At 35.6% G+C, this 24,078-nt stretch overlaps 1 protein-coding gene across 1 annotated transcript in view; it reads left to right on the forward strand.

The window, feature by feature from the left end:
• Nucleotides 1–24,078, forward strand: part of CLCN1 (chloride voltage-gated channel 1) — a 2,440,475-nt gene that overhangs the window by 1,105,514 nt on the left and 1,310,883 nt on the right. The window contains exon 6 of the mRNA XM_044079868.1: nt 688–765. Within this exon, the coding sequence (XP_043935803.1) occupies nt 688–765 (78 nt within the window). The remainder of the gene's footprint in view (nt 1–687; nt 766–24,078) is intronic.

The raw sequence follows: 24,078 nt of genomic DNA on the forward strand, positions 1-24,078 counted from the left end.
CATGTCTATACAGATATCCTTTTTGTGGTGCCTAGTTTCTCCCCTGTTCAAAGACATGCTGAATAAGTTGATTGCCTAGTATGACCTGTCATCAGGTTTGTTTACACTCATGTCTGCATGATCCTATCACTAGTGCCCTTTAACTGACTTGCATTGCGTTCTGTGTCTGTTGCCTAGCAAATTGTAAATTGTTTGTAAAACATGCTCTAGCTTGCTATGACACAGAACAGGATTAAGTGTTTACTTATAGCTGATGGATGAATGGACAAGTGTGTGGTATCTAACCCAGATCTTAAACCTAGATGTTGTCAATGCTTTAATAAGAAAAAGCCATGTGTTTTCAAGGAAGTAGCAAGTGTTACCCACAATCCCTTGCATCACCATCATTTTATAGTAATAGAACAGAAATGTACTACTACCATTTACATGATGGTATGTAAAGCAATTTATCTTAATGTTTCCTTGCTTCTTCCTCTGTCTAGTTCTTTATCATTCACATAAGTTGAATCAGTTACTGGTTACTGACTGATGTTTTTTCTGCAATGTATCTGACTGGGTATTCTGTACCAGTCTCCATATTTATTATTAATGTTCATTGTGTAATTTTGATTTTATTTTTTCCTCTAGGGTCCCTTTGTGTACATTGCCAGCATCTGTAATTAATTTTGATTGTATTTTTTCCTCTAGGGTCCCTTTGTGCACATTGCAAGCATATGTGCTGCTGTCCTCAGCAAGTTTATGTCTGTATTCTGCGGGGTATACCAGGTAAGAAAGAAGCCAGCTTGAGAGGTGCGTGTCTAAAATGCCCAATTATTCATTGTATATGATAGACAAACACGTGAATAGATAAAGGCAGACACACACGTACACATGCACACATACTCATGTATGCATGCTTATGTCTGAATATCCTTTGCATGTTCAGTTGCAAATGTGCATGCCTACTAAGACTGTAGTTTATATGCTATCACATTTTACATATATAGCATCACATTGTAAGATATCATAGATTTGGGATAGATCCTTTCCCTGCCCTCAGAACTAGATTTATGTGTTACCCAAGTAGGCCTTTACCACATTCCATTGCCATCTGGTATATTACTGGTGATACTTTTACCTTGCTTAACTGGGGGCCACATGACTGCAGTACGATGGATAACTTTCCAAGTGATCCTGTTGTTTGTCCAAGGTGGCCAGCAAAGTTTCAGCTTATGTACAGGCAGTTCATTGTCATACTAAATGCCTATATTTTTGACAGTGTAAGTTGAACAAAAGCATTAACTATAATACATACATTACCATTCTTATGCAGGAGCATATATAGGAATAGAAAACTCATAATTTTAAGCAGCTAACATGTGCATATTTTGTTTTGCTGTAACTGCACTGGATTGCAAAAGTGGTGATTAAAAAAACAAAGACTTATGCTAAGTTATCAGAGGTAAGGAACTCTATATTAATGACCTCCAGTTCTTAAGCTGACATGTCATACGTTACTCAGATTATGATTCCTTTCTCTTTCTCTGTCCCTATTTCTGTTTATTTATTTATTAAGACTTGTAAAAATGTTTACAGATGCGTGTATTAAAAATACAGTTTTTACAAATGACTGGCCAATATATTTGTACAAACTCCCTAGTAACAGTTCACTTAAGTACTTAAAACCTGCATAATGAAATTATATCGTCTGTTAAAATTATTTGGTACATCATCATTAAGCAGTTCACATTTCAGTAACATCCTACTTCTGTGAAAATGTCAAATTTAAAAAACACTGGATGATTGAAGGGCAAGCAAGTGCCAAAAACAAAACAAAATGTGAGGGAGAGGAGTGCCCTCCTATTCATTGTGACCTACTTTGTGGTTATACAATCTTTGGGAAGGTTGTGAATTTTCACTGACCAAGTCAATCACCAAAGCACAGCTCAGTTAAGTGGTAGATAATAGGTTTTATATAAGACCAGATATCACTTGCAGCACTATTCCCATTAGTTCTGAAAAACATGTCAGGGAAATGCTAGGGGAGTGTATGTGAAAAAAGGGGACAAAAATTATTGTAATTTGCCATAGTTATGAGCTTACTTTGCCTGCACCAGTGGTGTAGATGGACAGAGCCCTGACTACAGCTCAGGTGACCCACAGTTGATTAAGGGTTTGGGTACTTGACTGTAATGGTGCGAAAGGATAGGCATGGCCATTCTGGGTGGTGGGGAGTATGGGATTTAACAATTCACAACAAGCTGCAGTCTCTCAGTGTTGGGCTAGTATTTCAGTGGGTGTCCTCTTTTAGATTTACTTCTCACCAAGTCATCACCTGAAGACAGTGCTCACTAACAAGTACAGAAGAGAAAGCACTCACAGCAGGTCACTATGAGTCTGTGTGGTGATGCAGATGTCCCTATGTCCATGGGTGGGATGAGGGGCTTATGCAAACATGCTGTCATTTCTGGGATGTTTGTGAGAACAGAATCTCCCTGATATTTACCTTAATGATTGCTCCTTCCAGGTAACTCTAATTGTAGTTGAAATGGGGATCCTCTACAACTAGGGAATGAACAGGCTTGAGTCTGAAGAGAGAGTCTTGATGGTCAGCAGGTAGTGAATGCCAGCTATCACATATTATGTAGTACAACACCCATTTTATCCATCAGAAACCACTGTCCTGTTACATACATATAATTTTATGCACTATGCAATGACACTATAAAACATAATTTCTTAAAGAATGATGGTTTCATGGAAACCAGGCGTACATTAAAATTAAATGCATGGGATTCTATCCTGATTTACATTTCTGGTCTCATTTTTGATCAGATATCAAATAGTTTATCCTCCCTTCGTACAGCATTTCAGGCATTTTGATGAGAAAGGGCCGAAAGGATTGTCATTTTCTTTTAGTGATCTTAAATCATGTACAAATTTCTCATACTTACTTATCAAGCAGAACAAGAATTTGCAAAGCAAAACTGAAATCTGCTTTCCATTAGTAAATGGAAAATAAGCTACTGAATTGAAGAGCTACAAGGCTTCAAGGACTCACTACCGTATGTTTGCTATTCTGACTTATTCATCATATATCCTTTTACATACCTGCCAAGAATGACTATCCTGAATAATGTCTAGTACATCATTATACTACATACTTAAAATACATTCTTGTGATGGCAATAGAACCTTCTTTTTATCTGTTTTATTTTATTTATGTGGCTAGCATATTTTATTTTTTTCTGGTGTATTTTTCTCCATTAGCCCGCTCCCACCTAGCCTACTGATTTCTGAAAGTTTCTCTAATTTTGCAGTCTATTGCAGACTATGGTAACCTTTTCCATTTACCCACTACCCTTTCAATAAAAAACAGATTTTAAGATCTTGGTAGAATCTATGTCCTTAATGTAGTAAGCGTGGCCCCTCTCCTGTCTTCTTTTTTCTTGAGCTATATGCCAGCCTGCCTATCCTCATAGTCTAAAACATTGGTTGGAGGAACACCTAGCCAGTAGGAATAAGTGCAATACAGGGATTGGGAGGAACACTAGCCACCAGTGATTACTACAGAAGGCTTGTGCCTTAATGGCACTTAAACCAGTACAGGGATCTGGGGTGGGAGAGAGCTCCATGCACCAGGGGATACTACTCTTGTGCCATAAGGGCACTTAAAACAGTACAATAATCAGGGGTGGGGAAACACTAGACACTAGGGAGACTACTATGGTGCCATAACAGAACTTCAAACAGTATGGAAACAGGGGAAGGGCGAGCCAGTGGACACCAAGAATTACTCTAAAATCATGTGCCATAATGGCACTTAAACTATTACAGGGACCAGGTGGTGGGGGAAGCCACTAGACACTGGGGACCCAGGGATATGACAGGGGACTGCAATCTTCCAGGATGGCCTAGGGCTGAAAAAGTAGACAATGGGGCATGTATGTGTGTGTGTGTGTGTGTGTGTGTGTGTGTGTGTGTGTGTGTGTGTGTGTGTGTGTGAGTGAGTGGTGGAGGGAGATGGCTGTGCTTACACACTGCAGCCACTAAGGTACATGTCATGAGAAGTTATGACATGCATATTGTGATAGGTAATGTGATTCAGGAGCATGAAAATTAGCCCCATAATTAGGTTTTTCACTCCTTGTAGCTAATTTGGCTCTAAATAACAAAATACTGCATTATGGGAGCAGGGCCTTTATAGCATTAGTCATATGGCTTGCTCTGGGGCTGTTAATGAATCCTCTGGGCAGTGTTTCATAGACTGGTCATTATACGTGATATAGAGGGGTCTACTTTAGAGTATTGCAAACCTACTTACTCGAAGCACAAATCATTGAGACAACAACAGCGAAACGGCACTTCATCAACAGGTTAGTGAGGAAAAGAAGGAAGCTGGCCAACACCCATACATTTGCTCCTTTGTCAACTATGGTGCAATCTCAGAGTTGGTATATTTAGTTAAGGGGAGATTGGGGGGTATGTGGGCTCATCATGTTTTGCTATGGTTTGTTTTTATTTTTTGCCAACTGCCTTCTTTCTCTAGGTAACTTGTTGATGATGTGTATTGTCAATGAAGTGCCGTTTCGTTGTTGTCGTCTCCGTGATCTGTGTTTCGAGTAAGTGGGTTTTCGATACTTTGATGTAAACATGATTTAGAGATATAATTCAGAATGTGTTCAAAACTATTAATTCAGTATGTATTATTTCAGTAACGTGTTCATAGTGTAACTGTAGCCATTTGAATAATTTCATATCAAGGTGACCAGAAGTGTTCTACTGAAACAGACTATGAATGTAAAATAATAGTAAAGAGAATCTTTTCTATATGATTATATTTGCTGGGACTGTTCAGTGTTAGTAAATTGTTTGAGTTATTACTAAGTATGTATAGGCTAAATTAATTTTAATATACTTGACATTATCATGAAATACTATGCAGTGAATTGCCACAGTTGTGATCACCTGTGAGGGACGATAGCTACCTACTGACATGTTGTAGGTAGAACTGTGAGGCATACTAGTCAATGGTATTAAACCTTTCAAAGGTATGCGAGGTGACACATTTGTTTAAATGAAGATTGATGGCATTGAAATGAGGACTGTGCTTAGTCCAAGTGACCACCTCATGTGAAGCATAGTTAGTAATTGTTGCAAATACAAGGTGAAAGATGTGCCACGTGAAAGATGCATACAACTTGTGCTGACTTTGAGCAGTCTGACTGGACAGGAGGGCCATATTGGATATGTGCAAGAAATAACAGTGATAAGAAATAATAATAGGCCTACTTAGGTCCTGCTGATTTGGCTGATGGGTGAACAAGGAGATGCTTTCATTTTTGCAGGGTTTAACTTGTTATTTTAATTGTTATTGCACTTATTCTCTTTATCTTTTCATAGATTAAGAAGCGATCTAATAATAGTGTAGAAATGTTTTCATGATCCATTCATTTTCTGAGTCAATGGATTAGCAGAGATCCACTGTAAATCAGTATAGAGTAAGAAAGATGATTAGTAGGAATAAAACTAAACAAATGGTTCTCACAGAGGGCTGTGAATGTGTGGAATACATTGCCTAATTAGCTTAAAAACATAGTTGTGACAAATTGCTTTAAGATCAGGCTAAATATCTGCTTTAGGGATAGCAGTTTTGTTGTTTAGTATAATGGATACTTTATGTAATCCTTGCATATAATTCTCACCTAATCTTGTCTATATGACATACAACTCAATATATTAGCCAAAGAAATCTGGGCAAAAGCCTAAAATAATGGGAGATTAAAGGCCCAAAAAAGGGATAGAGTTTAAACATTGCTCTTATAAACTTAGAAAGGTGTTAGAATAACACTTTTTAGAGTTAGCATGCATTTTCTGAAGGATATGAAGTTTGAAACTCAAATGTCTGTCATTAAAACACACATTTTATGAGGAACAGACCAAAAAATGAGGCAAAATTCTGGACTTTCTTCAAAAAAATCTGGACAACTGAGAGGTATGTGCTAGTGAAATATGTTACTATAGATTATGATATGACTGTGAGGAAAACTATGAAAATATGTTTTGCATATGAGTATTAATAAAGATGTTGTCCCCTGAACTGAATTATATAGGATAGAGTACCAGGGTTCCAAGGTTAAATGGATAACTTGATAACAGAAAAGCATAAGGGATTTGGACACCTGTTATGCAGTATGGGCCAAAAACTAGAGGTAGGCAGAGCTAAAGAATGTATAAAGAGTGGAGAGATCTGGCTAGGTTAGGTGAAATGTCCCAGACTTCTGCATTCTTATATGACATTGTAATTGGTATGGTTGCCCTTTTACTGACTGAGGGTTATTTGGGGAGTGAAACTAGGGAGGATCCCATTCATGAGTAAGGAGATATGGAGAATAGTAGTAAGAAAATAAAAAGATTAAACGATTCAAAATCAAAAATTCAAACAATGATGTGGATTAGAGAGCTGTTAGACAAGTTGATGATGAGTTTTATTCAAAGGGCAAGAGGAATAACTTTTCATTTGTAATGTTATAATTTTAGCAAATTGGAGATCACTGCGCTGCAGAGATCTCTTATGCTAAAGGGTTTATATTTCAGCCAAATAGAAGGGTGAATGTTGCTAACATTGTGCTTGAAGTCAAAATAATTCCAAGCAAGTTGAATCTGGCAGTTATATTTTCTGATAATGATAAGTAACTAATTAACTAACTAACTAACCTAACATTGGTTAGGTAATCATGAAATTCACCCTCGGGCCTGTCTTCATGTTTCTTATAGACCGTGGCTGACCACAACATGCCCCATATAACTTTTTAATAAGCTCCTAACTAATGTACTCCTCCTAACAAACATATCCCACCCCCAATTAAGATGCACATGTTACCAAGAGAGGCTATTTGGTTGCATCGAATGGCTAGGCTTATAAAGACCCAAGTGATCATCACCCTAGTATTATACCTATGTACCAATAAATCTCCGACTTTTCAGATAGAGTACTTTTAATCCTCCTTTAGCTCCTGTTTATTGGACAATAACAAAAAAAATAATAGATTTTATAAATTGACTTTAGATTAATATAGTTTATTATCTGACCTTGTTAATGACAAATCTATTTGTATATTCAAGCTTGATAAAGATGATGATTGTGGTATTATGATGCTATGTTGTGCAGTTCTAAAATGTTTCACTTGCTTAATGATTTTTATAATATTGTTTCTAGGAATTAAATTATTAATTACTCAGCCAACATATCAGACAAGCTTTTAATTTTTTTAGAGTGGAATTTCCCATTACATCCTATATTTCTGGAATACTTAAAATCCCCAAGGATCGGGTTGATCCACTTTTGAAACCAAAAGTCTTTGCCATTGGTAGCAAAACTGAACCTTTGGCTTTTTATGAGGATTGGGCCCTTAAAGGTAGTTTGAGTTACTTTTCCTCAGGTGTTGAGGGGGTTACTGTGGTTAGGTTGAAGGCAAAATTCTCATAATACACAGTGGCCACAGCTACAATACTCACTTCTGAAACAAGACAAACTTGGCTTCCGTACAGACTCTGAGAGGTGCTACTCTCAACTACTCCCGAGTAAGAAAAAAAAAAGAAAAATAAAACAGCCCGTGTACAAAAAGCACTTCCGGGCTATGTACAGTATTGGTATTATTTATTTATTTATTTACGTTTTTCATTCTCTGGCAGCTGCAGTGAGACCTTCAGAACAGCGGTAATAACCTCCTCTACAGGTGCAAGATGTTATGGGACACAGTCGGGAGATCAATGGTATAGTTTATATTGCTGTTTGCATGTCCTGCCACACATTTTATATTGATAAAACCAAGAATAGCCTGAGGATATATATTTATGCCATCATGATATATGATAAAAAATGATAGTAATAATAATAATAATAATAATAATAATAATAATACTCTGTATAAATATTCTAAACTTTCCACCGATTTTAATAACTTTCTATTTTTTTGTATTGGAAAAAGTTTCCAGAAAAGAAAGAGGTGGTGACTGGGAAAATAAATTATTATCTAGAGAGTTATACTGGCAGTTTACCTTGGCTATCGATAACCCTCCAGGGTTAAATGAATCAGTTTCTGTAAACAGTGCAGTCAAGTCACTTTAAATTGTTGGAATCTCATTGGTTGATAAGTGGTGCATGTTATTTTATGCTTTATTGTTTAGTCATTGTTTTATTGGTTAGGTCTTTATTTAGACAAAGTCCTATTTATCTTTAATGTGGACAAAAGTGCTTAATTTATGAGAATGATTTGAGATCCAGTTGTAGCAGACTAGTGTTTTCATTTCTTTGAGTGAATAAACTGTGAGACCTAATAAAATAATAATGGCTTGTCTCTAATACAGCTTTCTAACTCAGCTGACTTATGTTGTTTAAAGTCTGACAACCACTGGTTGTTGTACTGACTATGACACCTTCCAAAACTATCAAACAGATGTTAGAATACAGCCAGTAGGTAAGGAAAATTTAGAAGACAATTTCTAAGATAAGAGTAACGTATAGTAATTTCTACCAAACAACATGTCCCAAGCTGCAGGGTGACTTCTGCTACTTTCTGCCAAAGAATGAATCATATCCTATCAAGCATTCTCAGTAATGTGGGAAAACTTATTTTGCTGGGGCAATTGTTCGGCTGCGCAAGGAAACCAACTTCAGACCCTCCCCCTAAGTTCTCTGGGGAAAAAACAAATTTGCCTCTGTCCAGCAACTTTTTTTTTTGTTAATAGTGTCTTCTATCAGAAAATAAGGGGAATCACAATGAGAGCTACAAAGGGCCCCCTACATGAAATGTTGATTTTGTTTAAAAGGATATTCTGCATGTTTCCTGTACCAGGTTTATTTATTTGTTTTATGGAAAGGTAACAGATGTGAATTCATATAATTTTAGAAGTGCTAAACTCATCATTTTATTGGCAGTTTCAGCAAGGGAAAGGTAGTTATCTCTGAAGTGAAATAAACGTTTTTTATGGGATAAATAAGTGCTCTAATTTAATAATACATAGAAAGACAGTGTACTAATGGTTGTATACACCCGTAAAGTTATCATACAGGTTACATAAATAGAATGTTATAACAATGTCTGTTCGTCTATCATAACTAACAAGCTATAGTGAATATTTTAAGGCTGACCTGATAAAATTAAGCATGATGCTCAGTGAGAGAAGGTGTGATTGTAGTTACATAACATGTATTGTAGGTAGTGTCAAATAAGGAAGAATAACAATTAAGACTTTAACTTATAAAATGATCAAAACAGTAACCTTGGGCTTATCACCAGTAGTACAATAGGACATTTACCCTGTGGGTTTTGCAAGCAACAGTTTATAAACAGCAGACTATCTCTGATTTTGGTCAGTTCAAATGCATCTATAATGGTCAAGGAAAGATTCATTACCACACAGAAGGAATAGTATATATAACCACACATTTAAGATGCAACAGTTTCTATGTTGATAACGTGATATAGAAACCAGAATTTATGAGCATCAACATACTATATTTAGCATGTGTCTAACTTATACTCAATATGCAAATTGGCGGCTGTGATCAGTGTACCACTCCGGTAATTAAATGTAAAATAAAATAGATGTCATTTTTTTATAGAAAAATTTAGGTCAGAAATTATGGGTCGGGGATGGTGACCTTAATAATATTCTAGAAAATAAAGAAATAGAATGACAACTTACATTAAATGCTAGTCACGTTCATGTGTAAGTGGCAACACTAGTAAAAAGAGTGAACTGAAACTGAGGATCATAACATACGATTCTGCAATGCTGCTTCCCTAGTTTTTCAGATAGTATTTTAATATACGTACATTCAATAAGGCTCACACTATTTTATCCTTCAATGTTTTAACAGTGCTTAGACTGTCTTAGTATAGTTTGTCATTTTATTAACCTATTTTAGTGTACTATTTATTTAGGGTATATAAAATTTTTATGTTTGGTTGCATAGATTAAGTTACATAGTTTGCTAGATTGTCATGTAAGATATACATATATAAGATGTCTCTCTCTCTCTCTCTCTCTCTATATATATATATATATATATAGGGCGTGTCTATATCATAACGTCGAAGATGCAAAATGTTGAACGCTCACAAGAGCGAAAATGCCAAAACTCGAATTTGGTATTTTGGGGGGGGCTGTGCCCCCCCCCCACTAAATATATATTTCAACTCCAACATCACACTACAGTGAGGAAAGGACAAATATCCCAATCTTCACTGTACTGCAATCTCAAAAATGGACCCTCGACATTTCAGCACTTTCGCTGTTGTGCCGTTCGATGTTTTGATTTTTCAATAACATGATATAGATCCTATGGGGCTACCTAACTTTGTCAAAATCCCACATCATCAAATCTCAGTTCACTGACACTCAAAATCTTGAAATTGCACTTCATTGAAGCAGTGGAACAAGGAATATTTTCCCATGGTAAGTAACTTATGTGCGAGATGGTGAACGTTGCCCATTTCCCAACCATAGTTCAATGTCAGAGTTGGTATATTTAGTTTGAGGGGTTAGAGATGGTGCAGTTTAGGTTTTGTTTCTTTCTGGGTAAATGGTTATTTACCATGGAAAAATCTTCCTTGCTCCGCTGCTTCGATGAAGTGCGATTTCGTATTTTGAGTGTCGATGAACTGAAATTCGATGAAGTGGGATTTCAACGAAGTCAGGTAGATCCATCTATATATATTATATATATATAAATATATATATATATATATATATATATATATATATATTTATATATATATGGCTCTACTTCATTCCATTGAATTTTCACATAACCGAAACTTAAAAGAAGGAAATGAAAAGACTGCAAGTGCACATTAGCTAATGTTTACAATGCCGAAAGTCATAAGAATGAAACAGCAGCTGCAGATGTCACAAACCAATCGAAGCTTCTGAATAAGATCATGTATATTGAGGATAAGGAAATTTACCCCTTTTCCTCACTGTAGTGGGATCGCAGAGTTGGTCTATATAATTTGCAGGGGTGTGCCCCCCTCATGCAGGGTGCAAAATGTACAAAAACGTAGAATTTTGTTTTGAAATGTGTTTAAATGAATCATTCTTATGATTTTTGGCATTATAAACGTTTGCTCATGTGCAATTGTGATATTTTCATATATATCTATATATATATATATATATATATATATATATATATATATATATATATATATATGTATATGGGTCTAGGACTAGTCACTGAAAGCACATTTCACTGAAACTCAGATGACTGCGCAATTCTCTGAAAGCTCACTTCACTGAAAACTCAATTCACTGAAACTCATTTCACTAAAAGTTATATATTGCCTTTTCCCCACTGTGTGACCCTGGTTAGTTAGTATGTATAGTAAGGGGGTGTGGGGGGCACAGACACCCACATCTAGGGGATATGGAGGGCTGAGCCCCCCACATAGTTTGGGTATATATTGTGTTCTGAAAAGAGTAATTTATTGGAATTGTAAGTATCCATGTCTATAGTTCAAAATATTTAAAATAGGTGGGGTGCTTCACCCCCTACACCCCCCCAACATGGGGGCTGTGCCCTCCTTACTATATATACTAACTCCAGGGTCGCACTACAGTGGGGAAAAGGCCATATATTACTTTCAGTGAAATGTGTTTCAGTGAATTGAGTTTTCAGTGAAGTGAGCTTTCAGTGACTTGTGCACAGTCATCCGAGTTTCAGTGAAATGTGCTTTCAGTGAATAGTCCTAGACCCATGTATATATGTATATGTCATATGACAAACCAACAGACTATGTAACTTAACTTATGCAACCAAACCAAAAATTCTATGTGCCCTAAATAAATAATGAATATCAGTCTCTCTCTCTCTAGGATTCACTGTGCAATGGGTGCAAACAGGGGCATGCCACCCACTTCCATGAGTGATGTAAACACAACCCCATTTGAAGCCAGCAGTCTCATGGATTTTCTAGTCTCCACCAGTTATTCAAACTTTGGATTGTGCACCCTGGGCATGGACTCCAGCTCCCCCAACCAAGGAGAGGTGACCTGGCTAATCTGTGCTACTCTCTCCTTCCCATGCTATCTCCAGTGAGTTTCTGAGCATCTAATTGAACTCTAATGATATGGGTCATAGTCAGGCGATTATTCTTCTATGCCAGTGGAGCTGGCTCTCCTACTCTGACCATGCTTCCATTCCACCCCATCCATTTGAAAATTAGAAATCCTCCTTATCTGTCAGGTTTAAGAAGCCTTAACTGAACAACTTTCACATGAGTTTCTTAGCAGTGTAAAGACACTAGCAGAACAGGGTTCCTCTTTGACAATCAATTTTATCTTAGCAATGAAATCTGATAAATTCATCTAGTATTTTGCCTTTGCTATTTGATCTCCATTTTATTATACTTAAGCCCTACATAAGCCCTACTGTCTGAAGATATTATCTGTTATCTGTTATCTATTATCTGTTATCTATTAGTCATATATTACTAATTACCAGTGCTGATGTTCTTTATTTTTATGCATCTGGAATAAGTCATAGTTGAAACTGAACCTTTGACCACTTCACTTAAAGTGTTCAGTTTTTAATCAAAACAGTAAACAAATAACTGATCACTATTGGATAATGTTGCCTTCACTTGAACTTCCCTGCTATCATCCACCATGTTTAGGATATCCAGAACTATTTCCTTTCTAATACAATCCTTCACCAGTTGGTAGAAACCATCATGTCCTAAGATATTATTGAGCTCACACACCTGGTATGCTGTGCAGTCAGAACTTTCCAGCCTTGTACTGGCAAATTCAGATTTCCCATGAATATTGGCCTCCATCTTAATCCCACTATAGTCTTTCAGTCTCCATTGTCATGTCTGGGATGTGCACACTCTACTCGTCCAAATGCATTGCCTCCTTTTTTTACCATAATAATGGGGTACTTACCCTAGTTTTGTCCTTGCCATTCCTTGTTGTTTTCATGGAGCTGAATTTCTCTTCCTCCCTTTCCAACTCATTTGGTACTGTCATTTACATAAATCACTTCTTCACCTCAGACCCCCCCACCACCATATCAAAACTGCCAATAACCTATGACTATCAAGTCCAACCCAATCTTTTAAATGGCTCAGTTTTCTATGATGCCAGTGATATTCACCCTCCCCATTGCATCCTCCCAGACTCATTATTATGTTAACTAATACTACCTGGTACACTAAAAGTCAGTCGTGTTTGTACCTCATTTATATACTATCTATTTTCTTCTTCTCCCACTGTCTGCATTCCTACGTTTGATTCTTGATACTATCTATTTCCTTTCATCTTAGTTTCAATGTACAATTGTGAGACTGCACTTTCCAAATCAGCCCTAAGGTATGCTTTCCTTTCTGAGTTAAACTGGAGCTTGTTTCATAGTAGAACTGGACGGTCTGTCAGACATTCATCATAGTCATACCAGTGCCAGAATCTCCACTCTTATCCACTGCTGTGGCTATTCCTACTTCCTGAGCCTTGCTTTTTGTAATATGCTAACTAATGGCACTGTCAATGCTTCTGAGACTGTTACTTCTAATGACTTGCCCTGGAAAATGTTTACTACCTTCCTGGACCTACCTGCTACCACCATAGCTGTCACTTCTGGAAGTTATGGGTGGCTTTGTACCCCACAATATTTACCCACCCCTACCCATTTATGGCTATACTGATCACCCTCTACAATATCTAACCAAAGCCAATATTTGTGACAGTTTATATTGTGACTTGGTCACCTGTGACTTGCTTGCCAATGATCTTATTAGTTTTGTTGACTGAGCTTCGAGTCATGAAAACACCCTCTTTGTTCCATGATAGGGCTCCTTTTCTTCACTTTATGGCTCAGGTCCCTACTCCTCCTACCTGCAAACATTCCCTCTCTATGTGTATCTTAAAAGCTCTCTTCACTGTCTGGGTAAGCTGTCTCCCTCATTATAAAAGAGGTGTGGCTAGTATGAGAAAAGGGGGCAGCCACCCTCATTTCCAGAATTTAGCGTTTGAAGGCCAAAAATGCATTTGCTGAAGCACTTAGGCTCTGTGTGTTGTTTAGTGCATTACTGCCATTCCTGAAATAAATGTCGATAATGCATTATTCATCAGGGCTGAAGTGCTCAGCAGCCACCCCCTAACCCCACCCTAATACCTGTAGTAAGTCACTTGTTAAATTTGTAGTAAATGGTATATTAAAGTGTAAAGAAAAGAAAGGACCCTTTTCATTTGTCCTCAAGTATGACAGAACCTTTTTTTTGGTGCTCAACTTAACGTAGGCAAAGGAGCTTCAGATGAAGGACTGTCCAGAGTGCCAAAAGTGTAAGTTACACCTCTACTTCCCTTTATGTTTTTTGCCCACTGTTTTCTACTCCTGAATCCCTGTCATTCAATTTTCCTTATATGCTGTTTTCCTGTAGCTTATTATCCATCTCCTCTCCTCCTATTGATCCCTCCTCTGCTCTGTCCCTCCTCCGCAGTTATTTCCCATGTTCCTCAATTCCTGTATCCTTCCTGCATTTTCCTGGTATGCTCTACTGCTTCACAGCCTCTGCCTAACTTGTTAATCAGTTGTCACTATGATCTGCTCCTCTCCTTCTGCCGTGGAATCTCTTGCCTGGTTCCTGCTCCCATCTTCTCTTTTTCTTTATAGTTTGCCACTTTACTTGCTTAAAATTATTTGACAATTTCTGCCCATCTGCCACCACCCTCTTTTTCCCTTGTTCTTTCTCCTTGCGTCTTGCTGCCCTTATGTCCAGTCCTAATGTGTCCTTTCTTTCTCTACGTACAATCCACGACCATCTTTAATACCTCCAATCTCTTACATGCCACAGATCCACTGCCATTCTTCTGAGCTAAACTGACATCTTCTTTCCCAACCCCACATGTCCACTCTGTACAGCTACTTTCATCCTGTCTCAATTTTTGTTTTCTTTATCTTTTATTAATGCATTAAAATGCATCTGGGACTTCTATAAGTATATTTCTGATCTCCTTAGCAAACACCAGACATGCTAATGAGTAGTTAAGAAGTAGAAGACAAGATATTAACACCTTACCATACATACATTAATAATGTCTTGCATAAACAATAAAATGTGCTTGTGGTTACCTGTTCTAAATGAGGTTCATAGATGAATACTAGGCTAACTGCTCTTAAGGGCCATTTTAAGCCTAGCCAATAACCCGTGTTCAGAATCAAATCTTGTACCTTGTGTTTATAAGGTCTTAACCTTTATACCAAGCCCTTATCCTCTATTAGTTCAATCATTCCCCATGAACCCACCATTGTTGGCTGATGGGAGAGGGAATCAAAAGCTGGGATTGTGGCCTTCATCCGGCAAATGTTGGAACCCAGAGCAGTCATTGAGAAAGGAGCTCTCCATTTTCAACTTGAACAAGGGCTTCCAATTGTTGCTTCTGCCTCCAAGAAAAACATTGCTACAGTCCAGCATCTGCTGATTCATTACAAATATGAAAACAAATCACAAAGTCCACCAGGTCAACAGATCCAGGTCAGTCAGAAGGAACAACCACTTAGCATTGAAAGGGGTTTATTATATTTTCGTCTAAAAGACTTCTTCAGAAACCAAATAATAAACAGTAATCTGTTGACCTGGTGGCTTTGTGATTTGTTTTGGTATTTGTTTTATATACCTCTTATCATGCAGCCTGGTTTGTTTTGGATTTTGATTCATCACAAACTTGCTTCTTTGTGAGCATCACTGTATCACCCTAGAAAAAGCCAAATGGCTACCCATAAAACAAAGATTTAACCTTCTTTTAGTATCCCAAATCTACTCCAGCTCCACACATTTACACCCCTTACAGCTAGACTTCATGAAAACAACTCCTCATAAAACCTGAGGCACAACTCACAAGCCACATTAACTCTCATTAACCCCTAGAATCAAACATCACAGCACTGCAAATGCTTTCTCCTATCAGGCAACTACTCTTTGGCAACCTCTTCCCATCAATATTAAGGAAATCAACACTTATTCCAAATTTAGAATTAAACTCAAAAAGCACTTCTTGCTTCATCATAGGACATATCACCTAACTTAACTCCTTTTCAAGTCTCTTCTCCTCTCTCAAGATTTGCTGAAGATTGACTCAGTTTAGGAACTAGTGAATATCTTGTGTGTTACACTCTGCTTGATTGCACATTGCACTGTGCTTGTTTGCTAGAATGTTGATATATAGCTTTTTTACTGTGTAATTAGTCTAAACTGCTCTGTTATTCCTCACATTTCTGTATTTTTGTTTGCAAAATGTTTTATATTTTTCCCCAGGCTGGGCTTGAAATTTGTTAGTATTGATCAGTGCACTATCCCAGTAACAAATACACATACATACATGCACACATACATATACAAATATTATTTTTACTTCTAACATTATCCTTCCACGGCTGGAATCTATTGGGCCATTTATTGCATGCATACAAGTACTCAGGGTCCCTAATTAGTACAATCCTTGGTAGGCTCATAACTCCTGAGTACCTACTGAAGGAACTACATATCTGGCCTTCCCTGATATTACACAGAAATCACAATACTAGCAATGCCCTATATTGACACAGTGTAACCTGTCAAAATGCTATATTTTCTTTTTTCATATTAGAAGTGGTGGCCAAAGACAAGAGATGGGGTTTGTGGGAGCTTAGAATTGAAAATAGGGAACTTTATTGGCAGATTATATTAGAAGCCAATAGGTTTCCCGGCATGAATGAAAACTTGTCTTTCGCACCAGTATTAAAATACAGAGCTGCTAAACTTTGAGTTGTAATATTTATTAGAACCACTAGATGGAGGTATTGTGATTTTTATCCATTTTTATTCATGAATTTCTATTAAAAGTTATACATTTTTAATATTTTTAACATTTTTAACTTTTATATTATGCAGAAATATTAGAAATAATACAATCATTAATTGTTTTATCTTTTTGGTGACATTTTAATGATGTTTTTTATGTGTGTACGTGTATCAACATATTTATTTTACATATTTAATCAGTTGATTACTATTGTATTCTTATTGGTTAATTATTAATTTTACTTGATATTTAAACAGAGAAGGAATGATTAGTTTATATCTGATGAAGTCAGTGTATGATGAAAATGGACTTACAAGTGTATCGTTTATGGTATTTGCAGGTGCTTGCTGTATACATCGACAGTTGGAGAGAATAAACTTTAACATTGAGTTCTGAATTCCTTCCTGGGTGCCTTTTTTTACTCTTGTGGTAGAACTTTCTCAGCTACTTTTCCACAAGATGGCCAAGCTGGCATTAGCTAACATTCCATCCATCCCCATCTGGCTCCTCCATCATCCAGACACCTTTCTACAGCTGAGTGATCTGGAGTGTAATCAAGACCAAAACCTCTGCTGCATACAGCAGTGTCACATGTTGCTTATGAACACCAGTGATACAAATCATACTTCTCTCCCTTGACATTAGGATAAACTGAATGTACGCATAACTTAAATAAGGTCAAGTCAGATAACAGTTCTTCTGAAGCATTAAATTAGGTTATAGTAAAATACTGAAAGTTTCAAATAAATAAATAATTTTTAAATGAGTCACCTCAGTTTGCATAAGCAGGATATGTACATCACTTAACAGAAGTGATATTCACCAAAATAGTAACATACGTCCTCATTAGATCAATTTACTTTAAAAATTATTAGAAGGTACTGGAATTAATGTGCTTTGATAATAAGGGTGGTGTAATGGTTAAGCTATTTACCTCACAAACATAAGGTACAGGATTTGATTCTCATGAAAGGGAAATTGGTTAGGCTTAAAACTGTCCACAAGGTCAGCTAGTCTAGTATTTGCCTATGAACCTATTAAAAGTAGGCATTGATTATTTTGATATCAGAGACAAAACCATTTTCTTCCCTTTGCATATTTGTGGGAGGGAATGGGTACATTAAGTTCTGAAATTTGGGAGTGTCAGATAATATTTGTGTTGAGATCCTTGCTCAGTCATATAGAAACAGGTTAGCTGAAGACCAAATAACAGTATGTTATGCTAATAAGGTACATGAACTTCTCATGGAAGGGAATTATTAATGCAGTGATGTTCATCTCTTTGTGATAGTGATTTAAATCTGAAGAGTTTTGTTTTTTTGCACCTGTTGTTTTGCTAATATTACTTTCTGAGAAAAGGCAATGGAGAGTAAGACATAGTCCAGCTCAGGGAAGTATGTCACATGCTACTGAGGTGCATGCTCTGAAGGGAGAGTGGCACTGTTCTGTTCTACCAACACCCAAGAGTTTGCTTATTTTGATCATTATTAATTTTGGGGAGTAGTTCCAATAGGAATTGTCTAAATTTGTGAACCCTAACTTACAATTTTTATGAATTTGTAACAAAATATGATTACTTTTCACTGCATTTGTATTGGTATTTATTAAGAATTCCATTAATTTGGGGAACAATTTCTTATCTAGGTTAAATATCTTATTAATCTCTATGTTTACAAAGTCTCTATATATTTGTAAAATTAACCAATTCTCATAATCTCAGTTGTATTTGGACCTTACATTTTCAGTAGTATATATATATATATATATATATATATATATATATATATATATATATATATATATCAATACCATTTAAGAACTGATCCCAATAAATTAAGTTATTTTGTTGTTTCAATACTAGCATTTTGTTGAAGTTATGAGCTTCTAAGCAGTGATTTATATATGCAGTTGGAGACACAGAAAATATTAAGTCTTTAAAACAATGATTAGAATATGTGAACTTTTGGAAAGAGGAAATGATGTTATTTAAATAGGGAATATGAGAAGAGGGTGTAATTCCATTTACACAAAAATCTTTTAATAACCACATAAAACTATTAAGGACTATATGACTGTGATATATTTATTATGGTTTATTATCGAAATGCTGTATGCCAGTTATGCAAAACTTGGAAGGGCAAAATCATGGTTCCAAGTTTCTGTGACATCAGTTCGTACATGTTTGAATCCACAACAGCAAATACTAGTGTGCATTTGCTCATATGAGGTTAACGTTCTGATTGGAAATCGTACCATGTAGGGGATCTGGAAATTTACCCTTTTCCTCACTCTAGTGTGATCTTGGAGTTTGTATATATAATAAGCTGAGGGTGTGGGGGCACAGCCCCACACATTGGGGGTGCAGGGGGCCTTTCCCCCTGCAAAACATTGGTAGGAAATCAGTGGAAGGCAAGGTAAGTTAGGTAATGTCGATAATATTGAATTAAAAGTTTTTTGAAGTAAGTCATGACTCAAACAAATGGGTTTCTACATTTTTTATAGTAAACCATTTATTATTTACTAATAATATTTCTTGATGTATTTGTTTCCATTTGAATCTTAACATGAATTTTACAACACTATCACTTTTACAATTGTTGAAGTATCATACAATTGAATTTCAGGGACACTTATTCCACCCTTATCCCAAGTTTTTCTGTGCCAATCAAAGGAAACTCTTGGTTTATTAGGATGCCAAAAAAATTAAGTAGAATTTTATTTATCTTCTTCATCATTTTTTGGTGGAGAAAGTACTAAAGATTGTAAGACAAACAATATTTTAGGGAGAATTACCATCTTAATAAGCATTAATTGGTCTTCCATGGTAAAGAAGAATTTGTTCCAATTTGTGAATAAACTTAAAATGTTATCAACAATCTGTTGAAAGTTAGTTTGTATTATTTCTTTATTATTAGACATAATGGTTATGCCATACTCTTTCATTTCATTGCTATTTCAACTGAAGTTAGAATATTTTTGTATGAATTGTTTAATGTTTTATTTATTAATATGTACTTGTTTTATTATGATTTAATTTTAAGTTTGAGATTTCTTCAAACTGACTCATAGAGCTAATTATATGTTCTAACAAATTGTGTATATTTTCTATTGTTAGTAAAATAGCATCAGCAAGGAGTTGAATCTTTAGTTCAGAATCTTCTCTTATTTTGAGGCCATTAATGTTCTTATTGGATCTAATACAATTAGCAAAGGGTTCTACAGCCAATGGAAAAAGTAAAGGTAATAATGTACAGCCTTGTTTTTTGCCTTTTTGTAATTTAAAGGAATTATAAAGAAAAAAATATTTTAACATAAGCACAATAGTTATTTTATAACTTAGAAATTAATGCAATTAGCTCAAGTGAGAAATTATACACTTTAGGTGTTTTAAACAGGTGCGACCAATTAACTCAGTCAAAAGCCTTATCTAAATCAAGACTAATGATATAAAGTTCTTTTTCATTTTTTATTTGCATAGTTTATTAATGTATACATTCTTATTATATTATCCTGCACTTGTCTATTGAAAATAAACCCAGTTTGATCATTGTTAATTAGTTTAGGTATAAATAGATTATCTCTGTTAGTTAAAATGGGCATGAACATCTTATAGCCCACATTTAAAAGTGAAATTAGTCTTATGATCATAGGATCATAGGAGGTTACTAGGCTAGTCAGCACCTGTCACCACTGTCAGTGAAGGACATAGGTAGATACCCTGGGACAAATTTGTCGTTTCCCATCCACTCATCAAGGTTACACTTGAAGAGGGTCAGTGAGGTTCTCTGTTTGACATGTATGGGACGAGGACTTATCTTGTTTTAAAATAGATGATGTAAGGGAATGTTTCCATGATGGGGAGACTTCATCAGTTGTTTTTATTTTTCTATAGACCTTATCTAATATTTTAACTGCGTCATCTGATAGTATTTTATATAGTTCTGGTATAAGTCCATCTAAGCCCAGCACCTTATTATTTTTTAACGTTTTTATATGATCTTTGATTTGAATGAATGGTCTATCAATATTTTATTTGTTCACTTGTTATTTTATTATTTTATTATTTATACTTTCCATTAGAAAAGTTTCAACTATGTCATCATTATCTAGGTTATTTGTATTATTATTTATACTTTCATAAGATATTTTAAAGTCCTCAATAATAACTTTAATATCTGCAGTCCTTTTTTATTATTTATATATATTATAATTTCTTTGATATGATTTACTTTATTCATTTTCTTTGATCTAAGAGCCAGTTTTTGCAAGCTTAAAGGGTTTACTGAATAATATGCCTGTTTAAGTTTTTTTTTTTTATTTATTGAAAATTTATTATTTAGAACTTCAACATATTTTGAACTTAAGTTTTTAAGTTCAGACTGACTGATAATATAATTTTAGATTTAACTGTAGTGTGTTGTTGCCTAAGAGTTGTTCTGATTATATAGTGGATGGAGTGATGCCTTTGGCACCCTATATCATATGCAGGTAATATTATTGTGAGGGCATCAAGATCCCATATTCTTACATTTATGTATAAAGCAAAGAAGAGTGTTCCTAAGACTGAGCAAAGAAATACTCTCTGCCTGAACTACCACAGGAAAGGAAGGACAGTGAGACTGAGATGGCTCTGCTGGTTAAATAGCTAGTGATGAGTCAAGTTGCCAGAAATTCACTAGATCCTTCTCTTCAAAGTTTCTTGACTATTTTTCAGACAGTACACTATGTTAAATGTTTTTCACTAGTCAGTAAACAGGATTATACCTATTGTCTAATGATGAGTTGTTACAAGGACATACAAGGACATTACAATGTCAATAAACTGCATTAAACTGCTGAGCTGTGATACCATATTTTTTTTTTTTATATAGTGATGAATAGCTTTTGAAAGTGATGACAGAGTAAAGAAAAGAATAATTTTTTTTGACGATCATGGATGCAATTTTCATGTACATGTGTGACATGAACCATAACCATTTTATAAGGGGAAGAGATTTTTATAAGCTTATAAGCTGATTGAGGACTGGTAAAGTAAACTAAAAAAGTAAAACAACAACACAACTTGAAGAAGTGATTATAAGTATAAGTAGTTATAAATAAAAAAATATAAATATAAAAATAGGATATGGAAAAGTAGCAGTTCAAAGCAGTAAAAATAATTATGGTGATCTTAATAAAAGTAAAGATAATTATTATTTATTAAATTACCACATGTATTTCAATATGACCATTTCATTTTATTATTCAACATGAACAGATGTTTTTATTAGGTGCTTTTTTATATTGACTAAGAATATTTTTATTCTTTTCTATTGCCCATATTTCTTTCTTTCATATGAGCCCCCACCATTTATCTGCCATAGCTGCCATTCCTATTTATATGTCCATACAGTTTCATTAGTGTTACAGCACCATAGGTGCATGTGGACTAGGTAAACATGGCTGGGTTAGTGTATAATTTCATTACTTTTTCTGTGATATTACTTTGGATGGAGTTGGATAGAGGGGGTGGTAGCAGAGGGATGTAGATGAGGGACCTGACATTCCACATTGGATGCAATGGTTGACCGGTGGAATGTGGAATTTTGGAATGCCGACTTTGACTGTTGAGTGACATCACATCAGCTTCATCCTCCATCAACTAGCAGCTCCTGCTAGTTTGCCCCATATATCTGTCACATATGTCCCATGACTCTTATCATCATTGATACATGGAACTCCCGTAATGCCACCTTATATAATTGTAGCTACTAATCACTCATTGCACTAATAATCCTAATTAATTGTGAGTTAATTTGATGTGGTCATCCCTCATCATATTCTTCAGTCTTCTAGTTTTTCATATTCTCTATCATATCTTCATTTTTCACTATCTCTTTTTTTTTGTTCTCTCTGTCCTCTTTCCATTCCTCTCAATCTAAGCCTCTCTCTATCTCCCTCTCTACACTACATTAGCACACACAAAAAATTTGTTAATAAATTTTGTTCTCACTCCATCCCCTCAGAATCTTCTTTTTTCATCTCAGTCTTTTCATCATTTTTCTTTCCATTAATTTCCCCCCACTCATCTAATCAATTAATTATCTCCCCTTTGCCAACATGCCAATCCAATTTCTTTATAGTAATGGGCCTTAGTAAATAAATTAGTAATAATAGTAACATCTATACCTGTCATCCTATCTATTGTATTCAACCTAAACTTTTCAAACTTTCTCAACATTCTTTTAAACTTTATTTTGAGATTTAACTTCCCTCCAACATCCTCCAATAATAGCATGCAATCAAATCACTAAATGCACTGATGCTCTGTACACTTTCACTTTCAACTTTCCTTTCATATAACTTTTATGAGAAAATTTTTTAATACAAATAGATAAAGAGGTCCTTTTTCTTATTCCTCTTCTTTAACCTCTCCTCCTCTTATAACACTCTGATAAACATCCATTAATGCTGATTTGAACATTTGGTTCTCTACAGGTTCTTGACCATTTGAAATGCACTGATGCTGAGCCCCTGTAGCCTGTCCTTTGGGTCTTAGCTTTTAACAAATTTTTACTACATGCACTAGAATTTAAAGTTTGTTGTTTGTCCATCAGCACCATCCCTGCTTTGTTTATCTTCTCCCACAACCAAAAAAAAATAAATCTAACACCTTCCTTGATCTTTAGATTCATATCATATCATAAAAAAACACTTGACTGTCTCTTATCAGGTTTTGTCAAAGTCAAGAGGGTACGTCTAGTTGCATATACTTATAACAGACAAAACTGGAACACCTTCCATTTCTACAGCTTTCCCTCTTTTTATGGGATTACATTTCACGACAAACTCTCCTGAACTCACCTTTTTATGCATCCTAGCACAATCATCCTCCATCAGCACTGGTCGTTCCCAGTCCTCATTTCCCTTTACTTGTATAGAAATGTCCATAAAACTTGCTTTGTTTTTCCATAATCTCCTATTCTGATTAACGTTCTTAATTTAATTTGACCCTTTCCTAAAACCCATGCTTTCTTCTTCACATCTTTAAGCTTTTATACTAATAGCTTCCCCCTTGTTCCCCCACATGATTTTTCTACTTTTTCATTCTCTCTCTTTCTCCACTTCACCCTGTACCTGCTTTTTCTCCAGCTTTTCCAGCTGTTCCTGCATCTTCTTTATCTTCTCCACTTTAATTAACAGATCCTCATCCGAGGGTTCTTCCTCCACCACATTTATCTCTATCTGCTTCTGCCTAATTATTGTTCTTAC

This window comes from Protopterus annectens, chromosome 8.part0, assembly GCF_019279795.1.
Source record: "Protopterus annectens isolate FY-2018-M chromosome 8.part0, PAN1.0, whole genome shotgun sequence".
Lineage (NCBI taxonomy): Eukaryota > Metazoa > Chordata > Ceratodontiformes > Protopteridae > Protopterus > Protopterus annectens.